We start from the raw sequence: 22,922 nt of genomic DNA, 5'->3' as shown, positions 1-22,922 counted from the left end.
ATTTTATGAAAATATGAAAACTTGACAGATTCTTATCCACAACCAAACAAAAAATAATATTATCAGGAATCATAGATAAAATTCCAGTACACAATCAAACACAGTAATGCAAGTTTCCAGACTATCAGATTACCCTCTTAAACTTTCTTGGTAATATAAAAACTATGAACTCCTCATACCAAACAACTCCTTAACTCCTTAGTTTCAAAATGTTCGGGTCATGAAAGGAGCAATATAATGCTCAAATCTTTTAGCAAATTTTCTATTAATACATAATTTACAATGCATGTTTAGGCAAAAGAAAATACATATAAGGCCCAAAATAATAATAATAAAAAAAAGGAGCTCCCGTTCATGTAAATACATACACATCTCACGCTTTATTAACATCTATCTACAGTCGCAAGCACTTGATCCAACTCCCAACTACAGAATGATCACTCACTTTTATTGTTACACACTCGGTCCACTTTTTCTCATCACGACAAAGTTTTAAATAATGAGAAATAATTTACCTTTCAAATTCCCTGGCCATCACAGAACTCCTAAGCAGGGTCGGCCCTGATATATTTTAGGACCCAATAAAATTAAATTTAAGGGTCCATAACTTTTTAAAGATTTATAAATTTTAGTAATATATATATATATAATAATTTTTATAAAATTGAGGAATAGGGTTTGGCCCGCCTTAGTCCTAAATTCAGACTCTTAACTTGAATAGCTCTGACATGGATCATCAACCATCTTCCAATCCTTTAAACTTGGCAGCAGCTACAAAAAGAGGTAACACTGCTTAAGAGCAGTCTCAGCAATTCCAGATGTCATAAGCTGCACTGGCATCAGAAAGTGTAACCAGTAAATATAACTAGGTGTATCCATCCATATGTTCTCATTAAGATCATGGATTTCAAACTTCTAAATAGAAGAGAGATCTCAGTTTTGTACGTTTTTGAGAAGATTACCTTGCAGAATCTATAGTTGATTTAACCAATATCACATGTATTGGGCCAGCCACTGTTTACACATATCAAGTACAGGAAGCGCATTTGCATGTAATGCCTGCAAATTGAATCGAAAAGCACACCAAAATCAAACACAAATTATGTCAAGTAATAAGCAGAAACCAAAGACTTGAAACAATTTAGCCTATGAAAAATGTGAAATGTCAAGCCACCACCTCCCCTGAATCTGACGGGGAAAACAGCTACTCACACAAGTCTTGACTCACCAACCCATCCCATCCCTCCCAATCTTTTTAATATTAGCATATAATACATTATCTGACATCTTGGTAAGGCCAAATTATCTTAAAAGTTGGAGTGATCAGCCTTGTGCCCAAGAAGTTCATTGGCTCTGGCCCTGCAACTCAACAGCTGCAGCATAATACAGCCTATACTTGTATAAAAGGTTCCTTCTCTAACAAAATATACAAACACAAAATTAATTGAAGATATTTTACAAATATTCCAGATACTAATAGTACTATCCGAAAGATTTTCCAATTAACAAGCAAAAATGTCACTGCTTGATTTTTTGGCCAATGATAATGACTTCTAGCATTCTAATCTCTTTATTATTTACTCTCCTAAGCTACATCACTTTGTCATCAAACCATTTCATATAGGACATCAAGTATCCAGAATCACCAGCTACAAATAAACTCAACCACTTCCATGGCACTGATAGCAATAGCAATTAAGTACTACCTGATGAGCTACATATTGAACATCAGCTACACTTCCACTGCGAGAAGCAATCTGGAATGCACTTTTTAGACGACCACAAACCACACAAGCAAGAACTTTCCTGCACATGAAAAACAAAACCAAAATGTAGCTTCATTATTTTACCTTGTAATTTAATAATAAGAGTAACAATATACTTGAGGGAACATAAAATTGCATATTCCTTATGCAATGACATATCTGTGTATCCAATGTGTGTACAGATGTTAATTATAATAATAATAAGGTTGTAAGTTTCACACTTCCTAGCTTCATGACTTTGTATCGTTCATTTCAGAGGGTGAAGAAACTATAAATACATTTTTAACACCAGAAGCAGAAAGCCCAGGGGACTATGCAAAATACGTGTAGAGAAATCATGATTTACATATCCAGCAAAAAAAGATCTTGTTTTATTGTTATTATTTTTTGAAAAAAAAAACGAACTTTTATTAATATGTGAAAAAAATACACGTAGGGTCAGTCTCTCTTTGTTAAAAATATGGGAGTGCATCATGCAAGAGATATAAGAAGTCAGGCCTTCTTTCTACTAGTGTATTCTGATTTCTTTTCTTTTTTTTTGAAACAAAACCTCAACTTGTATTAATAAAAGAAAATTAGTGCAAGTAAACATTATAAGAAACCTAATGAAAGAAAAAACAAAAGGGGAAAAACTTGTACAAAACATTGCAAAAAATATTGTCTATCTCTACATAAATCCTCCGAGGAAGGCACATCCTTTAACTCCTTTACATTAAACAGCACATTAATCAGCCAAATGGCCACCCAATGCCTAACTTTATCGAAAGGGACTCTATACACTCAACATCCTCAAAAATCCTTTTATTTCTTTCCAACTAGATCGCCGACCAAATAGCTGCTACCCCAGTTCACAACAATTATTTTTTGGCTTTGTTTCTTGCAAGTTGCAACAAAATGAATAAATACCCCAATACCCGATTTTGGCATACACTACTGTAAACTGAATTCATTTAAAAATCTGTACCACACTTTCATTGAGAAAGGACAATGTATGAATAGATGAGCAGAGTTTTCCCGATTCATTTTGCACAACACACACACCAGCCAGGATAGAGCGAAATATAAGGTTTCCTTCTTTGCAAAACCTCATGAACACTTGAACGGTCTAAAAACAGCAGCCATACAAAAAAGCAAACCTTATACGGCATATGGCTCTTCCAAACTATTGACATATAGGAAATCATGTGTATATTAGTTGTCAATATATTTGGATATATTAGTTGTCTGTATATTTAGTTTCCAAATTTAGAAAAAGATTTGATTTTGTAATTATGTTAGAATGTTTTGTATAACCTGTATATTTGTAACATGTTCATTAGAATAAGATATCAATTTCTACCAATCTCAAATAATCCTTTATGGTATGAGAGATCTTTTTTTCATTCCTTCTCGAAGAAAAAAAGAATTTATGTTCAGCTCCAGTTGTCTTCTCTGACACCGATAGTTTGTGTCTCCTTCCGGTCGATCAACCAGGAGCCCCTCTTCGATCTTCAATCACAGCAAGTTCGACGACTTAGGTTTTCAATCGCATCTTTCCTCGGCTCCAAGCACACTTCTCTCGGCAGCTTAGGGACCAGTCGCATATCCTTCTCGGCACAGAAATCCTCGGGCAGTCAAAAGTCCAGTCCTCGGCAATTGCGCGTCTTTGTCCTTCTCGGAAGTCCTGTCTTCGGCAGTTGCACGTCTTTGTCCTTGGAAGTCCAGAAGCCCTAGGTTCACGATTGAAGATGTCTTCTGTGCTATTGGGCCTCACTCAGACCAAACACAACCCACTGAAAATATTCCCAATTCAACCCAAACTCAGGCAAGTGGTTCTATGGAATCTCTTTGTAGCCCTAACAGGAGCTCTCTTCATATCACAACCCACAAACTCTAGAGTAAAAATTATTTACAATGGGTTCCGGGTTTCGGATCTCATAGTGTCTTTGCTTTGTTGCTGCCCACTCTAATAATTTCTCCTCTGCTCTCACTGAGTCTCAAACACAATGGATAATTGATTCTGACGCCTCTCATGATATGACAGAGTTTATATTCTTTGTTTGAATCCTATACTCCCTGTTTCTAATCCTTCTAGTGTCAAAATAGCAAATGGCACACTCTCTCCTATAGAAGGAATTGGTACAATTAAATTGTCGGTTGATTTAATCATCAAATCAGTGCTTCTATCCTCATCTATCTTCAAACACTCTTCCCGTCAAAACCTTTGGGTGTACCGCTTTTGTCCATATTCATCCTAAGGATCGCACCAAACTTGACCCTAAGACCATTAAAATTGTCTTCAATGGTTACTCTCCTACTAAAAATGGCTATCGGTGCTACTACCCACAAACTCCTCTCTTCCGGAATTGATACCTCTAAGTTTATCTATAATTCCATCACATCCCACAAACTCCTCTCTTCCAGAATCGACTCACGGAGGGCAGATCCAAATTCTAAAGACCTTGCCTCATCATTTGAGTTAATAGAAACGAATACACATCCTCCAAACTAACAACAAGAGCTGCATGTTTATTCTAGACGACAAAGAAATAGCCAAATCATGAATCCTCAACACAATCAATAAGTCAACCCGATGGTAGATCTCTTCCTCCAAACGAGTCAGGTAATAATCACTCGAACACTGATCTAGACATTCCTATAGCCTTGAGTAAAGGAACTAGGTCTTGCACTCAACACCCCTTCTCCAAATTCATCTCTTATTCAAATTTGTCATCTTCATTTAAAGTTTTTACTTCTAACTTGTCGGAAATTGTTATTCCTTGGAACATCAAAGAAGCACTTGATATTCCTGAATTGAGAGCAGCTGTTCTTGAAGAGATGAAGGCCCTTAACAAAAATGAGACTTGGAAATTAGTGGAATTACCACTTGAGAAAAATGTGGTAGGATGCAAATACTATCAAGTATAGCGCAAGTGGATCTATCGAAAGGTACAAAGCTCGGTTAGTTGCAAAAGGGTTTACACAAACCTATGGGATTGATTATACTGAAATTTTCGCTCCAGTTGCTAAATTCAACAATATCAGAGTTTTACTCTCACTAGCAGCCAACCTGGATTGGGAGTTAAATCAATTGAATGTAAAAAATGCACTTAATGGAGAGTTAGAAGAAGATTATATGATTCAACCGCTGGGATTTGAAGATACTTCTAATACCAAGATTGTCTGCAAGCTCAACAAGTCACTCTATGGTCTGAAACAATCTCCTCGGGAATGGTTCAATCGATTTCTAAAAGTAATCAACGGTCTTGGATACTCACAGGGCCAAACAGACTACACTTTGTTCATTAAACACTCAAGAAAAGGAGAAATAATCATCACCGGTAATAATACCAAATAGATGATTCTGATCAAAGAATTGTTGGCAAAGGAATTTGAAGTCAAGGATCCGGGATTACTAAGATACTTCCTGGGTATGGAATTTGCAAGAAGTAAAAAGGGTATTTTTGTATTTCAAAGTATACTCTTGATCTTCTAAAAGAAATTGGAATGCTGGGTAGTAAACCTTGCAAAACTCCAACCAAACTTGGAGACAAAGCATGATTGTTCAAGGGAGATCCAATTGACAAGGGGAGATACCAACAACTAGTTGGAAAGCTCATTTATCTTTCACACACTAGACCCGACATTGTGTTTGCTGTGAGCCTAGTAAGTCACGGTCACCCCCAATGCTGTGTATCGAGTGTTGAGGTATTTAAAGCAAACACCAGGAAAAGGGTTATATTCAGGAAAAGCTCCTGAATAGGTAGTTGAAGTATTCATAGATGCAGACTTGCTGGATCGATTGATAGTAGAAACTCTACATCTAGCTATTGTACTTTATTGTGGGGTAACTTGGTAACATGGCAAAGTAAGAAGCAAATTTTCGATGCAAGAAGCAATGCAGAAACAAAATATAGAGCCATGGCCCATGGAGCGTGCGAAGCAATTTGGCTAAAGAGACCACTGGAGGAGTTAAAGATTGAATATAAAGCTCCTGTTCAACTTTACTGTGAAAACTTGTCTACTACTAGTATTGCTTATAACCCAGTACATCATGACAGAACAAAGCATGTGAAAGTACAAAACACGTGGAAGTGGATCATCACTTTATCAAGGAGAAAATTAATGGAGGTGTTATCAAAATTAGATACGTGCACACAAAGCAACAACTGACAGATATTCTTACCAAGGGAATATTTGAAAGAGTATTTGATTTTCTTACAAATAAGTTTGGACTCATCAACATCTATAGTCAAGCTTGAATGAGAGTATTGATAGATAGAAAATCATGTGTATATTATCTGTCTGTTTTAGAAATAGATTTAAATTTGTAATTATGTTAGAATATTTTGTATAGCCTATATGTTTGTAACATGTTCATCATAATAAGATATCAATTTCTACCAATCTCAAATACTTCTATACAAACCTTGTGCGTCAAATTGTACAAGTTCTTGGAAATATCACCTACCAGTCTATTGAATGTTGATTTACAAGAGAACACTTCAAATGAATCTCCCAATCATATCCTTTTATCCTTTAGAATTGGCAACGTTTTTTATTTTGCCCTCTATGAATTAACTCGATAAGTTCAGGTACACCTACCATTTAAATTTCTGATCAAGGGAATATTCCAACACTCTCTTGCCCCTCCGTTGAAACACAAATAAACAATGCAACCATTCTTCTCTAAGAGCCTTACCAAATTATTGGGAAAAGCTTCTCCGAGTACTTCTCCACACCAAGCACCTTCCCAAAAACAAATTTGTTTGCCATTCCCCACTTTGAACTTCACCAATTGCCAAAATTCTTCATATGACGTCTAGATGACAACCTATCTCCCAGTCTTGTATCCCACACATTATCGTGAATTTTGTACTTACACTTTATAACCTTGTGCCAAGGGAATTCTTTTCCATTGGAAAACACTATAGCCATTTCATAAGAAAAGTCTTCTTTCTCTCCCTAAGCATACCAATTCTTAGGCCTCCTTTTATCTTTGGCTTACAGACTTGTTCCCATGAAACCAGATGGTCCCTTCCTAAACCTCCCCCTTCCAGGAAATTCTCATCTATTTTTCTATTATCTCAATAACTGAAACCGGCGCTCTTTTTTATTTTAAGGAAAAGAGACAAAGGCCCCATGTCCATGAGAGACCTCCCAAATTCACAAATACTGCTCTCCTAATTTCATGTTCATCAAATGGTCTCTCTAGCCAATCCGCCATGACCCAAGTTATACACTTCCACTCCAAACCCTACACCAGAAAACAAAGTCTCCATCGATTGATGTATTCTGTTTTCATGAACATATACCGATGTACTTATATAGGAAGTGTCTGTGCATGTTTCACATATATCTATATATAAGCTGTGTCCATGAAACTGTTGGATAAAAATTATAGAAGAATATGTACAGTAATTAACAGCTCATAGATCCTTACCTATGGCTACTAGTCAACATGTCAATGAGACGATCAGGGCGTTCTTTGTGCTTGTTAGCATATACATTAATAGCAGCTCCCAGTACCTACACAGCCCAAGGGTAACTTCAGCATAACAGCTCATCAAAATAATTACATTTCTAGCATACACAATTATATGCAAATATTTGTCAATGATATATTTTCTTGAGATTGCCATAAAAATCATTTAAATAAATAAAAATAAAAATAAAAATTCATAAAGTTGAAATATTCAAAGGGAAGTTTGAGCATCTTAAAAATACCTCATAATTAAAAAATATGCTAAGTTAAAAAATATTGGGAAACTATGATTCTAAATGAAACCTGGACCGAAATACCCCAAACACAATTTTCCCTCCCCTTCTCTTTGTAGTTCTTCTCTTCTCTTTCCCTCTCACAACCCTATACATGATTTCTCTTCTAAAACAACACAAAAATTCAACTTGTCTACTTAAAAACTCAAAATTCCAACCTATCAAACCCACAGAAATACCATATTTGTTGATCTTAGAATAGAAAAATCGTTAAGTAAATAATAAGCAATGATGTGTATATGTTTAAAGCAAAGTATATTTATTTAAAACTGTTCAGCAGATAAGTATTTTGGTAATTTTATTTCAGATCTAGAAATTTGGTTAGATTATGGGTTTTTATGCCCATTTTTTATGTGAATGGATTAAAATTTCCTTCTAATGCAATTTATATAAAAAATTTCACCCAATTACATCACAAATTAGGCCATAAAAAACTAGAATGCAACCAAATTTCTTTTTTTTTGAAAAAGAGACAGAGGTCATGGAGTGACTTCTACTCAAATAAATTGAGAACCCTCACTTATGGCGGAGGAATACCGTGGTAACAAAAAAAACAACTCAAACGAACAAAAATAAACAAACATTGTCAAAAACAACACCCAAGGACTCACACTCAACAAACTCTAATGCGCCCATAGACTACTCCACTCCCTACAAAGATCCAAAAAAGACAAACCGTCAAAGTCTGTCGTTCTATACACCCAAGTGGCCACCCAGAATTTGATTTTATCCCAAAGGCTGTCCACTACAGAAGAGACATCTTCAAAGATTCTACTATTCCTTTCGAGCCAAATTGCCCAATAAGTCGCCAAAACCGTACTCTGCCACAAACGAACCATCCTTCGCCCGCCCCCCAGATTGGACAGGAACAGTTGAGAACAAGAAGACGGCATACACCAAGAGACCCCGAACTCTGCTAGTACTTTTAACCACACCTCCCTTGCAAGGAGACAATCTAAGAAAAGATGACGAACTCATTCTACTTCATTTTTACAGCAGACGCACCAATTTGGCAAAAGATAGTGGAAAGGTCTACGCCTCTGTAAATTCTCGTGAACGCTCACCTTATCCAAGAATAACAACCAACCAAACAGTTTAACTTTATACGGAGCAACACTCCTACACAAAAACTTAGCCCAATCCAACTCTGGGCCTAAATGAGCATAGCTCAAGGAATGGAAGGCGGACTTACAATTAAAAACTCCACTGGTATCTGGATTCCAATTCCTTCTGTCCTCCAAAATCGATGGGAGAGTCACCACCTGAAGCATATGCATCAATTGAGCGAAATTAGCCACCTCCCTATCTAACAAGTTCCTTCTGAACCGCAAATTCCAACCTAAGGACCCCCCTCTCCCTTCCCCGCCCAAGACTGCCAAATCTTTAATCGCACAATTCTTTGCCATGGAAACCAAGATTAAATCCGGGAAACGAGACTTCAATGTATCTTCTCCAAGCCAAACATCCTCCCAAAACCGAATCCTATCGCCCTTCCCCACCTTAAAACAAACCATTTTCCTGTACTCCTCATACATTGTCGCAATATCCCTCCACGGACCACGAACCGACAATCTTCTCCCTCCTCCCGTATCCCAATGACCCTCATCTAATCCATACCTACTCTTCACCACCTTATACCATAAAGCCTTTCTTTCTAAAGGAAAGCGCCATAACCATTTCATAAGAAAGGCCTTGTTCCGTTTCTCAATATTCCCAATTCCCAGCCCTCCATGATTTCGAGACTTACAAACTTCTTGCCAAGAAACCAAATGATCGTCCCCCGAACCATCTGCTCCCTCCCACAGAAAGTCTCTCATAACTTTCTCTATACTCCTTGCCACATTCTTTGGAATCCGAAAAAGGGAAAGATAGTAAATTGGAATAGAAGACAAGATTGACTGAATAAGAGTCAACCTTCCACCGCGAGACAGAAAAGCACTCTTCCATCCATCCAGCCACTTAATGCATTTTGACATCACTGGTTCCCAAAACACTTTGGTTCTTGGTGAGCCTCCCAAAGGAAGTCCCAAGTACTGAATAGGCCATTGGCCCACTTCACAACCTATCTCACTTGCCCGAAGATCCACGACCTCCTCGGGCAAATTGATCCCCAACAATTGACATTTCTGCAAATTAATAGATAGCCCAGACACCTCACTAAAGACCTTCAGGATGTCAAGGAGCACCCCCAGTGACTCATCATCATTAACAAAGAAAATCGTGTCGTCTGCAAATTGAAGATGGCTAACATCAACTCCATCACTTCCCACTGTAAATCCTCTAAAAGCCAAACTACTCTTAGCCCTATCAATCATTCTTCCCAAAACATCCACCACCAACGTGAACAAGAAAGGGGACAAGGAATCCCCTTGACGAAGACCCCTTGATCCCTTAAATTTACCCCTAGGACGCCCATTTAAAAACACAGAGAAAAACGTAGATGACAGACATCCTTGCATCCACCGCCTCCAAACTTCTCCAAAACCTTTTTTCTGCAGAACAAAATCCAAAAAACCCCAATTCACACAATCATAAGCCTTTGTAAAGTCAATTTTGAAGACCCAACCCTTTTTACCCTTACTCCTGTACTCCTCAACCGCCTCATTTGCAACCAAAACAGTGTCCAAAATCTGCCTACCCTCCACAAAAGCTCCTTGAGAATCCGCTATTGTATCGGCCAAAACACCTCGAAGTCTACAAGCCAACACTTTAGAGATGATTTTATACAAGCTAGTGACAAGACTGATAGGTCTATAATCCTTCACACGACAACTATTAATTTTCTTGGGAACAAGGCAAATGTAAGTTTCATTGGCTCTCCCTTGAATAATTCCATCCTTAAAGAAGCCTTCCAAGACGTTCATCAGATCGCCTTTGACTGTGTCCCAATTTTTCTGATAAATTGCCATGGAGAAACCATCTGGCCCCGGAGCCTTGGACCCATCACAATCAAACACTGCCTGTCTTAACTCATCCTCAGAAAATGGCCGCTCAATCAAAGAAGCCAACACAGACGGAATAGGTTCCCAAGAGATCCCGTCCACCCCAATCCATTTCCTATAGACCGACGTATACAGGGAAGAAAAAAAACCCACAATAGCCTTTTCAATATCAACGTCATCAACCAAAACAGTTCCATCATCTTGCTCTATCCTTGAAATGAAGTTTTTAGCTTTCCGAGCACTAAGAATGTTGTGAAAGAGCTTGGAATTGGCATCCCCTTCCCTTGCCCATTGACACTTGGACTTAAGCCACACACTTCTCTCTTCCTCCAAGATCAATTGCTGCCATTCTTTTTTCAACTTTGAGCGTTCCTGACAAAATTGTTCATTCCATAGACCCCTTCCTCTATTCTATCCAAAGCGACCAACCTCCTTTCCATCGACTGTTTAGAATCCATTCTTAAACGAAATGCTTCCCGGCTCCACTTCATTATTCTGTCTCTGATCAAGTCTAACTTGCACATAAACTGATACCCAGGCCACCCATGCCCCTTGGCCAGACCCCACCACTTCTTGAAAAGGCTAGGAAAATCCTTATGGTCCAACCAAGCATTATCAAATCTGAACGGACTTGGCCCCCAAGAGGGTGGGTTTGAGTCCAACACCACTGGACTGTGATCCGACACAACACGAACCAACACTTCCTGCCGAACAAAAGAGTATAACCCTGACCAAGCCGGAGTGTACAGGAATCTGTCCAGTCTACAACAAATAGGATTCTGTGTATAATTTGACCACGTGAAACGACCATTCTGAAGGTTTGGGTCGATTAATTTTAACTCTCTTATCAGTGCATCAAACCTCTTCATACTTCTGGTATTAGACTCACTATTCAATTTCTCATCCACCTTTCTGACTACATTAAGGTCGCCCCCCACACACCACTTATCACCACAAATAGTACTCAAGCCTGATAACTCATCCCAAAAACTATCTCTTTTTCCGTACACCACTGGCCCATACACACCAGTAAACCACCAAGGATTCTTCCCCTCTGTCGTAATACAAACAGAAACAGAGAAGTCTCCCACTAAAGAATCAATAACAGATACCGCTCTTGTGTCCCAAGCCACTAAAGTACCTCCCGATCGACCTGTAGCCTGCTGATAAATCCAAGCCCTAAATCTGGATCGCCAAATGCTCCCCACGAAGCTTCTGTCTATTTTGTCCCTTTTCACCTCCTGAAGCACGATAATACCTGGACTAACTTTACAAATAGTTTCTTTAATCGCCTTCCGTTTATCTCTATTGCCACACCCCCTCACATTCCAAGACAGAATCTTCATAAATCCCTATTGCACCCCACTCCTCTCTTCTTCCTCTTTTCATAATTAACATTGAAACTCAATTTTCTAAGTTCACGATAGCTTCTCTGAGAAAGACTAATAGAATCTCCTTCCTCCTTCTCCCCCACACCGTTTGGATACACCGAAATTCCTAATGCAACCAAATTTCTAGATTTAAAAAGAAAAACAAAAAAATTGCTAAAAAAAACCATGAACAGAACAATTAAAAATAAATATATTTATGCTTTAAACATATACACATCACTACATATTACTTACCCGATAATTAATCTATTCTAAGATCAACAAAGATTGTATTTTCGTGTGTTTAACAGGCTGAAACTTTAAGATTTTAGGATAGACAACTTGAATCTTTGTGATGCTTTATAAGGAAAATGTTAAAAAATTGATGAAATGGTGGAGGGAAGATTTGGGTATAGGGTTGTGGGGAGAGAAGGGGAGGGAAAATTGTGTAGGTGTATTTTCGTACAAGTTTTATTTACAAGCATAGTTTTCCAATGTATTTTAACTTGATCATATTTTTCAATAATGGGGTACTCTTAAGCATAGATGCTTATTTATACTTGGAATTTTTTTTATTGAAGCGCATTTAAAGAACCAATTACTCAACATCAACTTTTATTTTGTGAATAAGCAATCAATTGGTATTCTACTTTTTAGTTTCTCCTATGCACTGCAACACCTTTCCTACCTTATCTCACCTTCATATTCTTTTTTAACTTGATCTTATTTTTCAATAACGGGGTACTCTTAAGCATAGATGCTTATTTATACTTGGATTTTTCTTTTATTCAAGCGCATTTAAAGAACCAATTACTCAACATCAACTTTTATTTTGTGAATAAGCAATCAATTGGTATCCTACTTTTTAGTTTCTCCTATGCACTGCAACACCTTTCCTACCTTATCTCACCTTCATATTCCTTCTGCACATTATGATACCATTCCCACCTTACTCTTTTCAAAGTTTTTAAAGATCGTAAATGTTTTCTTAAAAGAAACGGACAACAAAAATAGATACAAGACATCAATGAACAAAAAAAAATATCTAGAATTGCATGCCCTTGCAAATTTTGGTCTCTATCAATGCCCTGTATGTGACGTATCAACTTCAGTGCTCCCAGCAATGAGTTAGCCACTGGTATATATTATATCCTTTTAAAGCATTGACTATAATTTCTATTGTACACTACATTTAGACCTGTTGATAAAACTACCTCTATTCTTTTGCAATCATTTCATTGACTATAATTTCTATTGTACACTACATTTAGACCTGTTGATAAATCTACCTCTATTCTTTTGCAATCATTTCATTTACTAGACCTACTCCTAAAATGTTTTTGTCCCCTAGCTAATGGTGTACACAATACGTAAAGTAAGTTGCCATATTACCTGATCCCAATCATCATCATCAATAGTCCCTTTGATGTTTCTAAAGAATTCTGTTAATTGGCTTCCTTTTTTTCTCTCAGCAAGTGATGCTGCCACACCAGCATATATATCCACCGCTGCAATAAAAGAGATGAGACTAGGATTATAAACAGTAGCAGCAGTACACGATAAAACACTTCAATCAACATAAAATTTGTTGGCTACCAGGAAGGTTGAATTCATAAATCACTTGGAAAGCCAAGTCAAAATTCTTTTCCACAAGAGTCTCTGCAATTTTGCATCTCCTCCTGCAAAGGAAAAAGCACACAAATCTCATCATATCATAATATCTCAGAAAACCTTGGCAACAAGGAAAGAGGATACTTAAGCAACAGTACCAACAACTAAGAAATAGGAGCAACAAAAGAAATATATGCACCAGCTTCTTCCCCCCCCCCCCAAAAAAAACGAAAACCTACAGTATCCAAAGTTGCATTTTAGAGAAATTTTTCTTGTATATACATTATGGAAACACATTAAACCAAAACTTCTTAAAAATTATCGATAGTTCCTGTTTAATTAATCAGTTAAGATGAAGTCATAGGACCAAAAGTTTATAACGGGGCAGATACTAGAAAAATATTTCTGTAGCATATTGTGAGTTTTGGAAAAGTCGTATGAACCTAAAAGGTAGAGGGAAATCACCTCCTATAAATATACAATCTGTTATTTCTGTAGCATATTGTGAGTTTTGGAAAAGTCGTATAAACCAAAAAGGTAGAGGGAAATCACCTCCTATAAATATACAATCTGTTATTTCTAGAAAATACAAAATTAGAATCTCCTATTTCTAGAAAGAACAATAAACATGAATTTGGTATTGATACCAAATCAGATTTCTATCTCCAGCCGTGGCCAACTTCCCATTTAGGAAATAAATCCACTCCCCCACAAGCTGGGTTGTGTATGTCAAGCATCCCAAGCTTGCAAATTAACTCGTCAAAACTAGTTCTTGGAAGAGCTCTAGCGAAGATATCAGTTGTTTGAAACCTTGATGGAGTATGAATTGTTTGAATTATGCCGCTCTCAATTTTCTCAGTGATAGAGTGTCTATCTCAATATGTTTAGTCCTGTCATGATGAACAAGATTTTTTGCAATACTTATGGCAGCTTGACTGTCACAAAGCATTTTTATACTCTTTTGTACATGCTCCCAGTTCAACAAGTAATTTTTTCAGTCAAATTCCTTCGCCAACACCTAGAGTCGGAGCACTAAATTATGCTTCAACTGAGCTCCTAGAAACAACTGATTGTTTCTTACTTCTCTATGTTACTACATTACCCCAAATATAGGAACAGTATCCTGAAGTACTCTTATCTGTCACGTTTCCTGCCTAATCTGCATCAATGTAGACTTTGATTTCTCTACTACTTTCACTCTTCTTGAATAAAAGACTTTCTTCGGGAGTCATCTTGAGGTATCTTAAGATTCTGGTAATTGCTTCCATGTGTTCTTGATAGACCCCCACTCACCTACGTATACACAAGAAAAGGGTCTAAGAATGCCAGGTCATCAATAGGGAAGGAACCAGTAGAGGAGAGTTAGTTAGAGAGCATGGATTTGTGCATAGCTCGAGTAGGGTGAGGCTAAGGTGTATAGTACACTTGGTGTACTGCTGAGAGAGTAGAATAAATACCAAGGGAAGCTATTTTGTAAGGTGTGGAGAAATTGAGTAGGTTGTAAAACCTTTGGGAAAGAATTCAGGCTCTCGAAATCCTGATTAATTCAATACAAACAATCTAACTCGTTCATTTCTCTATTATTTGCCCTATTCTTCAGTTGGATTGTTATCTATTGACTGATGACACTAACAGAGGAGCCAATGTCAGGTCTAGTATGAGATGGATAGACAAGGCGTCCAACTAACCTGTGATATCTCCCCCTGTCCACAGGTGTCCTATCCATCCCTGAGCCAATTTTCTTGTTAGAGTCCGTTGTAGTCGAGATCGGTTTGCATCCAAGCATTCCCGTTTCTTTAAGTCTAGAACATATGTTGAGAAACGAATGTCATGTCTTGATTGTGCAATTTCCATGTCAAGAAAATATCTAAGGTACCCAAGATCTTTAATCCCAAATTCCTTTGATAGGAAGTTTCTCAATTTTTCCAGTTCCTCCTTGTAATCGCCCGTCAATATTATATCATCAACATAAGCTATTAGGATAGCTATCCTTTAATCTGATGAGAGTCTGACAAACAATGTGTGATCTGCTTGACATTGAGTGTACCCATTTTGAATAATTGATTGCTCAAGGCCATTCAAAGATTTTTTTTGGGTCTGCAAACTTTGATTTAGTTGGATGGACTTTCAAAGCTTGGCGGAATATCCATAAAGGCTTCTTCAAAGGTAAATGTATTTTTGGAGAATGAGGATCCAACTCAGATTTATGGTACTCCTTAAAACCATCTCTAATGGATGGTGTATATTTTGTGCGAAATTTGGTCCAAAATGTGTCAATGTTATATTTGGCCCACTTTGTTCATTTGTTTTTTAATGCACAAGGTGCAAACTAGCTAAAAAAAGGCATTATGGCTATTAATGCTTATTGAAAATATACAAAATTAATTTTTTTTAATAAAAGTGTAGAATATCAAGATGTCGATTCATATTCAAGTGTATTTATTACTGCTTTCTTTTCCTAGTTAGTAGATTTACTGCTTTGCTTATTTCCTATTTACAGCTGTATTTTATTTTCCTAGGTATCGTTTCCTCTTCTGTATTAATTAGCTGCTTTGTATGTATATATATACCCTTATACTCTATGAAAAAGATCCAGAATAAAATTATTCTTTTACCACAGTAAGCTTCAAAAAGATATATTAAAAATTAAAATATTTTTCACTTAATAAATCGTATTAATGAGTGGCAAAAGAGTAAATAAAAAATGTGACATTTATTGTGGGTCAAATTTGGCCCATGCTATATAAAAATTTGAAGGAAAAATATTCTATTTTTCTCATTCATAAACCGTGTATATGTCAAGGCACACATAGAATACATAGTTGACAAAAACTAGGAGAATCCAAACTATACAAGGAAAGATATATATATACAATCTATTCCTAGAGAGTTTCCTGAAAAATAGAAAGAAAATATTCTACTAATTAATTTGCATTTTTCTACACTCCCCCTCAAGTAGGTTTGAATATATCGATCAATCCCAACTTGCTAATACAAGATTCAAAACTCGGTTTGAACAATCCCTTTGTAAAAATATCAGCAATTTGTAAAGACGTTGGCACAAAGGGCAAACAAATGGAACCTACCTCGAGCTTTTCCTTGATAAAATGACTATCAATCTCTACATGCTTTGTTCGGTCACAATATAGTTTCATCGGAAGCTCCAAAGGTAGCTTTAGTTCCTCCATAATTCGTTGTAGTCAAATCATCTCACAAAGCCTATTTGCCATTGCTCTGAATTCAGACTCAGCACTACTCCGAGCAACAACACTCTGTTTCTTGCTTCGCCGTGTCACCAAATTACCTCATACATAGGAACAATAACCAGACGTTGACCTTCTATCTTTTACAAGCCCTGCACAATATGCATCAGTATATGCTTCAATGGCCCAGCTATCACTTTTCCTAAATATAAGGCCTATTCCAGGAGATCCTTTGAGATACTGAAGGATCCTGTAAACAGCCTCCATGTGAACCTTCTTGAGAGAATGCATGAACGGGCTCACCAATCCTACGAGAAAAGAAATGTCTGGCCGTGTATGGGATAAATAAATAAGTCTCTCAACTAATTTTTGATACCGAGTTAAATCAGCTCCTTCCTCATTATTTCCTAGTTTCACATTCGAATCCACTGGTGTATCAATAGGTCTACACCCACTCATCCCAGTGTCTTTGAGCAGGTCTAGAATGTACTTCCTTTGGCTAACTGCAAAGTCTCCTCCTTAGGAAGTCTCCTCTTCCCTCGAATCGTGACCTAGATGATGTTCGTGGTCGCCTCCTCGGAAAGTCTCCTCTTCCCTCGATTCGTGAGACCTTTGTTGAAATTCGACAAGAGGAAAGCTGCAAGGGGGTCATGATGGGACCTCTCCCAACTACTGAGGCAGAACATTCTGCCCTTGCTATCCAACACTCACCTCCTGCTACTAAACCCCATGGACAGCGCCGTCAATGCCCATGGTGTTAACATTGCAACAAGCTTGGTCACACAAAAGCTACTTGTTGGAACATTGCTATAGAATAGGATACTAACTAATAACAGGTAACCCAAATCAATGGGATTTGATTTTCTTGATTTCCTTGCTGTCAACATTTATTCCATTTATTGATGACCATACACGCTTAACTTGGGTGTTTCTTTTAAAAGATAAATCTGATGCTGCTACCACTTTCAAAATTTTTTACTCCATGCTTAAAAATCAATTTCAAGCTAATCTTCAAGTTTTACACACTAATATTGGCACAGAATATTTTAATTCCATCTTGGGTGTTTCTTTTAAAAGATAAATCTGATGCTGCTACCACTTTCAAAAAATTTCACTCCATGCTTAAAAATCAATTTCAAGCTAATCTTCAGGTTTTACACACTGATAATGGCACAAAATATTTTAATTCCATAAAAGCTCATGCGTCAACACTCCCCAACAAAATGGGATTGCTGAAAGAAAAAACAGGCACTGTAAATAATAAAATGAGACAAGATTTGAATCTGTATTTTTCTTGTATCTTCGATCAATACTAGGCATGTCCTTTTATAGGAACTGTACAGAATAATCACAATAAATGTCAAGGAATAAAAATCATATAAATAAGGAAACTTCAATACAACAAAAGACTACAATTATCACATCTAAAACTACATCTAATATTGCATATCTATGTGATTTTATTTCCTAGATATTAACATTCCCTCTCAAGCTTGACTATAAATGTTAATAAGTCCAAGCTTGTTTGTAAGGAAATTAAATACTCGTTCAGATAGTCCCTTAGTTAGTATATCCGCCAGTGGTTAGTCAGGTGCACATGTTTAACGCTAATTATACCTCCATCAATTTTTTCTTTAATAAAGTGTCGGTCTACTTCTACATGCTTGGTTCTGTCATGATGTACATGATTATGTGCTATACTGATGGTGAACTTGTTGTCGCAGAATAATTGAATAGGAGCTTCGTATTCTATCTTTAATTCTCCATGCAGTCGTTTTAGCCATATAACTTCACCTACCCTGTGAGTCATAGCACTAAATTCTGCTTCTGCACTGCTTCTTGCAACAACAGTTTGCTTTTTAATTCTCCAACTAGATTACCCCATAGTAGGGTACAATAACCGGATGCAGATATCTTGTCATCAATTGATCCAGCCCAGTCAGCATTTGTAAAGACTTCCACCTTTCTTTCATTTGTCTTCTTGAAGAATAGTCCCTTTCGTAGTGCTTGTTTCGAATATCTCAAGATTCTATACACAACATTGAGATGGCCTTAACACGGGTCGTGCATATATCAACTTACTAGACTTACAGCTAAGGCAATGTCTGGTCTAGTGTGAGATAGATAAATAAGCTTCCCTACTAGCTGCGGGTATCTTCCTTTGTCAACTGGAGCTCCGTCAAATATTTTAGTCTTGTCTCCAAGTTCAATTGGAGTTCTAATAGGCTTGGAGCTGAGCATCACAGTTTCTTCTAGGAGATCAAGAGTATATTTTTGTTGAGATACAGAAACGTCTTTTTTTCTTCTGGCAATTTCCATACCTAGAAAATATTTTAATACCCCGAGATCTTTGACTTCGAACTCCTTTGTCTTCATCTCTTTGATTAGGCTTATCTCCTCGGTATTACTTCCAGTGACAATTTTATCATCGACATATACTATCAGGATAGTAATTTTCCCTTTACCTGATTGCTTAATGAACGGTGTATGATCGGTTTAACCTTGTGTGTACCCAAGACTTATGACTACTTTCGAGAACCGATCGAACCAAGCTCGAGGAGATTGTTTTAGGCCATAAAGTGACTTGTTAAGCTTGCAGACAATCAGGAGTTTCTTCAAAGCCTAGTGGTTGGCTCATGTAAACTTCCTCTACAAGTTCGCCATTTAGAAAAACATTTTTTACATCTAGCTAATGTAATTCCCACTCTAGACTTGCTGCAAGTGAGAGTAGGACCCTGATAGTATTGAGCTTGGCAACCGGAGCAAAGGTCTCAATGTAGTCAATCCCATAGGTCTATGCACCCTTTGCTGTCAATCGTGCTTTGTACCATTCAATAGAACCTTTAGCATTATACTTGACTATGAGCACCCATTTGCACCCCACAACATTTTTATCAGGAGGTAATTCCACTTATCTCCAAGTATCATTTTGTTTGATTACTTTCATTTCTTCTAGTATAGCTGATTTCCACTCAAGAATTTTAAGAGCTTCAATATTTCTAGGAATAAAAACATTTGACAAACTAGAAGTGAAAGCTTTAAATGATGATGACAAATTTGAATAAGAGATGGATTTGGAGATGGGATGTTGAGTGCAAAACCTAATTCCTTTTCTCAAGGTTATAGGAATGTCTAGATCAGTGTTTGAGTGACTATTACCTGACTCGTTTGGAGGAAGAGGATCTACCACGGGGTTGGCTTCTTAACAACATTGAGGATTCATGATTTGGTTATTTCTTTGTCGTCTAAAATAAACACGCGACTCTTGTTGGTTTGGAGGATGTGTATCTGCTTCTACTAACTCAAAAGATGAGGCAAGGTCTTTTAAATTTGAATCTGTTGGAGGGTGAGTCGATTCTGGAAGAGAGAAGTTTGTTGGATGTGATGGAATTTTGGATTGACTCAGAGGTAGTTCTAATCCCCATGACCACTGAGCTTCGTTCACTTGATAAGTCTTGGTCTCCCCCTGAAGCGAGGTGTGGGAGAAGTATGGAGTGTTTTCAAAAAAACTGACATCTCTGTAGACGAATATTTTTTTTGGTAAGAGGGCAATAGGACCGATAGCCTTTTTGAGTAGGAGAGTAACCAATGAAAACAATTTTAATAGGGTCAAGTTTGTTGCGATCCTTAGGATGAATATGGACAAAGGCAGTACACCAAAAGGTTTTGACAGGAAGAGGGTTTGAAGATAGACGAGGATATGAAGTGTGAAGAAGAGAATATGGTGTCCAAAAACCAATTGGACAACTAGGGAGACGATTGATGAGATAAGCAGCAATAAGGATGGCATCTCCCCAAAGGTACTTAGGAACGTGCATAGTACAAACTAGAGCTCAGGCAACTTCTAAGAGATGACGATTCTTACGTTCAGCAATGTCATTCAATGGAGGGGTATCGACACATGAACTTTGATGAATAAGGCCTTTTTTGGAGAGGTAGGGTCTTAAGATGGAATTGAAATATTCTGTCATTATCTGTTCGTAATATACAAATAGATGTTTGGAATTGTGTTTGAATCATGTTATAAAAATTTTGAAACACACAAAATGTATCAGACTTGTGTTTGAGGAGATACACCCAAGTAAGACGTGTGTGGTTATCAATAAATGTGATAAACCATCTATGACCATAGGAAGTGGTGACTTTTGAAGGTCCCCACAGATCACTATGAATTAAAGAGAAAGGGTTGGTTGAAGTATAATGTTTTTGTTGACGGTTAGAAAAAATAGAGTATTAATGTTTGATCTTTGGGTTTCCTAAGAATAGGAATCGATTCATATTTCTGTGATTAATGTAGTTATTCTTGTATATCCTATATATATTTCTAGTCCTAGGTTAAACAATGTGTATCAGAAACTAAAAAGATAGTGGAGGTGATTAGTTCTCACCATTTTGCACAGTTTTTGAGGAAAAACAGCCTGTGTGCTTAGCCAATTGACAAATATCACATTGCAAAGAACCATAATTATTATTGGAAAATATGATGGAAACAAATGTTATAAATACGAAAAACTTGGATGACCTAGTCAATAATGCCATAACATAATTTTGCTGGAGTTTAAAGCAGAAACAGAGTTTATTGTAGAGATAGAATTAGAAGCCGAACTAGATGAACAAGGTTGTTGTATTATCAGTTGACCATTTTCAAAGAAACAAAGTCCACCTTGAATCCCAACACTGCCAATCGTCCTTCCCAATGATAGTTCCTGAAATTGAAAAGAATTGGAAACAAATTTAGCAAGGCAACGATTGTCAGTAGTTGGCTTACTAACAGAAATTAAATTGCATGTTAAAGAGGGAACATGAAGGACCGATTTGAGTATTAAATCAGGTGAAAATTTAATGGTACCAATTCCTGTAATCGGAGAGAGCGTGTCATCTAATGGTACCAATTCTTGTAATCGGAGAGAGCGTGTCATCTGCTATTCTGACACTAGAAGGATTAGAACATGGAGTATAGGATTCAGACAAAGAATATAAACTAGTCATATGATCAGAGGCACCGGAATCAATTATCCACGGTGTTTGGAAAGCAGAAGAAAAATTACCAGAATATGCAGTCGAGGTACTATGAGAGTTGGGAACAAACTTTTTTATCGAAGATGAAGATGTCAAGGATTGTGAACTTGGACTTCAGAGAGGCAATTGTGGACTGATTATGGGCTTGAGATTGGGCCTGAGTTTGGGTTGGAATTTTGGTAGGCCCACTGGTTTGATATAAAATCTCTTCACGTGGCTAGGACTGACAAGTATTGAGATAATTTGAAGAGTTGAGAGCTTCAACAGTGTACGATTGAAACGCAAAGCTTGCAGGTTGAACTGAGGGTCTGTGACGCCAAGAAGGATGAATGGAGGGTCAGACTGGTCGGGGAAATGCCAGACAGAAACTAGAGCAACGCCGATGTACGCAATGGCACAGAGGAGAGCAAGATTCGAGGTTGCCAAGGAGTACGCCTAGATCCGCCGAAGTTGCCTAGAGCTTCAGATTTTGCTGGATAGGACAGTGGTGACCGGACTCGATCGGAGAAGAGGAAGAGAGATGTAGAGAGAAGGTCGAGACTTGCGACAGGAGCTGTGACTTGATGACTGGAGGATGCCGAAGACCTGCGATGGGAAGAGATCGGCTTGGAACTACTGGAGCTAGCTGGACATGCGCCTGGAACGCCAGGAAAAAAGGAGGTTTTCCAATGGACTGCCGGATCCAAGCAGAGAAGAAGAAAAAAATAGATTGGAGCCTTAAAGCTCTAATACCATAAAGAATAAAATGAGAGAATATTTGAAACTATTTTTTTTTCTGGTATCTTCGATCAATACTAGGTATGCCCTTTTATAGGGATTGTACAGAATAATCACAATAAATGTCAAAGATAAAAATCCTATAAATAAGGAAACTTAAATACAATAAAAGACCACAGCTATCACATCTAAAACTACAATTAATATTGCATATCTTTGTGATTTTATTTCCTGGCTGTCAACACTCTGGTTAGAGGTTACTAGGGAATTCCTAAAAGTTTTGGGGAGAAGATGTTTAATAAAATAGGTCCACAAAGTTGATATTACCACCACAAAGAGGTCCACATAATAGATGCCATCTTAGACTTGCCAGAACCAATGCATGAATAAAAGATTCAATATTCACTACCCTTCCTCGCACATGACACCCCACAAAGGGAAGATAAGATGAAGCCCTTTTTTAACCAACTCGCATGTACTAAATTTTCAAAGAAAAACCAGCCGAGAAATGCTATCGACTCTGATGGGCTCAAAATG

At 37.4% G+C, this 22,922-nt stretch overlaps 1 protein-coding gene across 2 annotated transcripts in view; it reads right to left on the bottom strand.

Moving 5' to 3' along the window:
• Positions 1 to 216: 216 nt before the first annotated feature.
• LOC133803572 (uncharacterized) overlaps positions 217 to 22,922 on the bottom strand; it is a 94,123-nt gene continuing 71,417 nt past the window's right edge. The window contains exons 32-38 of one of the 2 annotated variants that reach the window (XR_009878060.1): positions 13,432 to 13,514; positions 13,228 to 13,343; positions 7,189 to 7,274; positions 1,707 to 1,806; positions 1,178 to 1,416; positions 963 to 1,059; positions 217 to 828 (exon numbers count right to left, since the gene is read on the bottom strand). Coding sequence is in view for 1 of the 2 variants with exons in the window: in XM_062241665.1 (XP_062097649.1) it covers positions 994 to 1,059; positions 1,707 to 1,806; positions 7,189 to 7,274; positions 13,228 to 13,343; positions 13,432 to 13,514 (451 nt within the window). In the remaining variant the exon portion in view is untranslated. Of the gene's footprint in view, positions 834 to 962; positions 1,060 to 1,177; positions 1,417 to 1,706; positions 1,807 to 7,188; positions 7,275 to 13,227; positions 13,344 to 13,431; positions 13,515 to 22,922 lie in introns of both variants that reach the window. The other variant, XM_062241665.1, reaches the window with a different exon arrangement.

This window comes from Humulus lupulus, chromosome X, assembly GCF_963169125.1.
Source record: "Humulus lupulus chromosome X, drHumLupu1.1, whole genome shotgun sequence".
NCBI lineage: Eukaryota > Viridiplantae > Streptophyta > Magnoliopsida > Rosales > Cannabaceae > Humulus > Humulus lupulus.
This window is presented reverse-complemented; position numbering and strand designations above follow the sequence as displayed.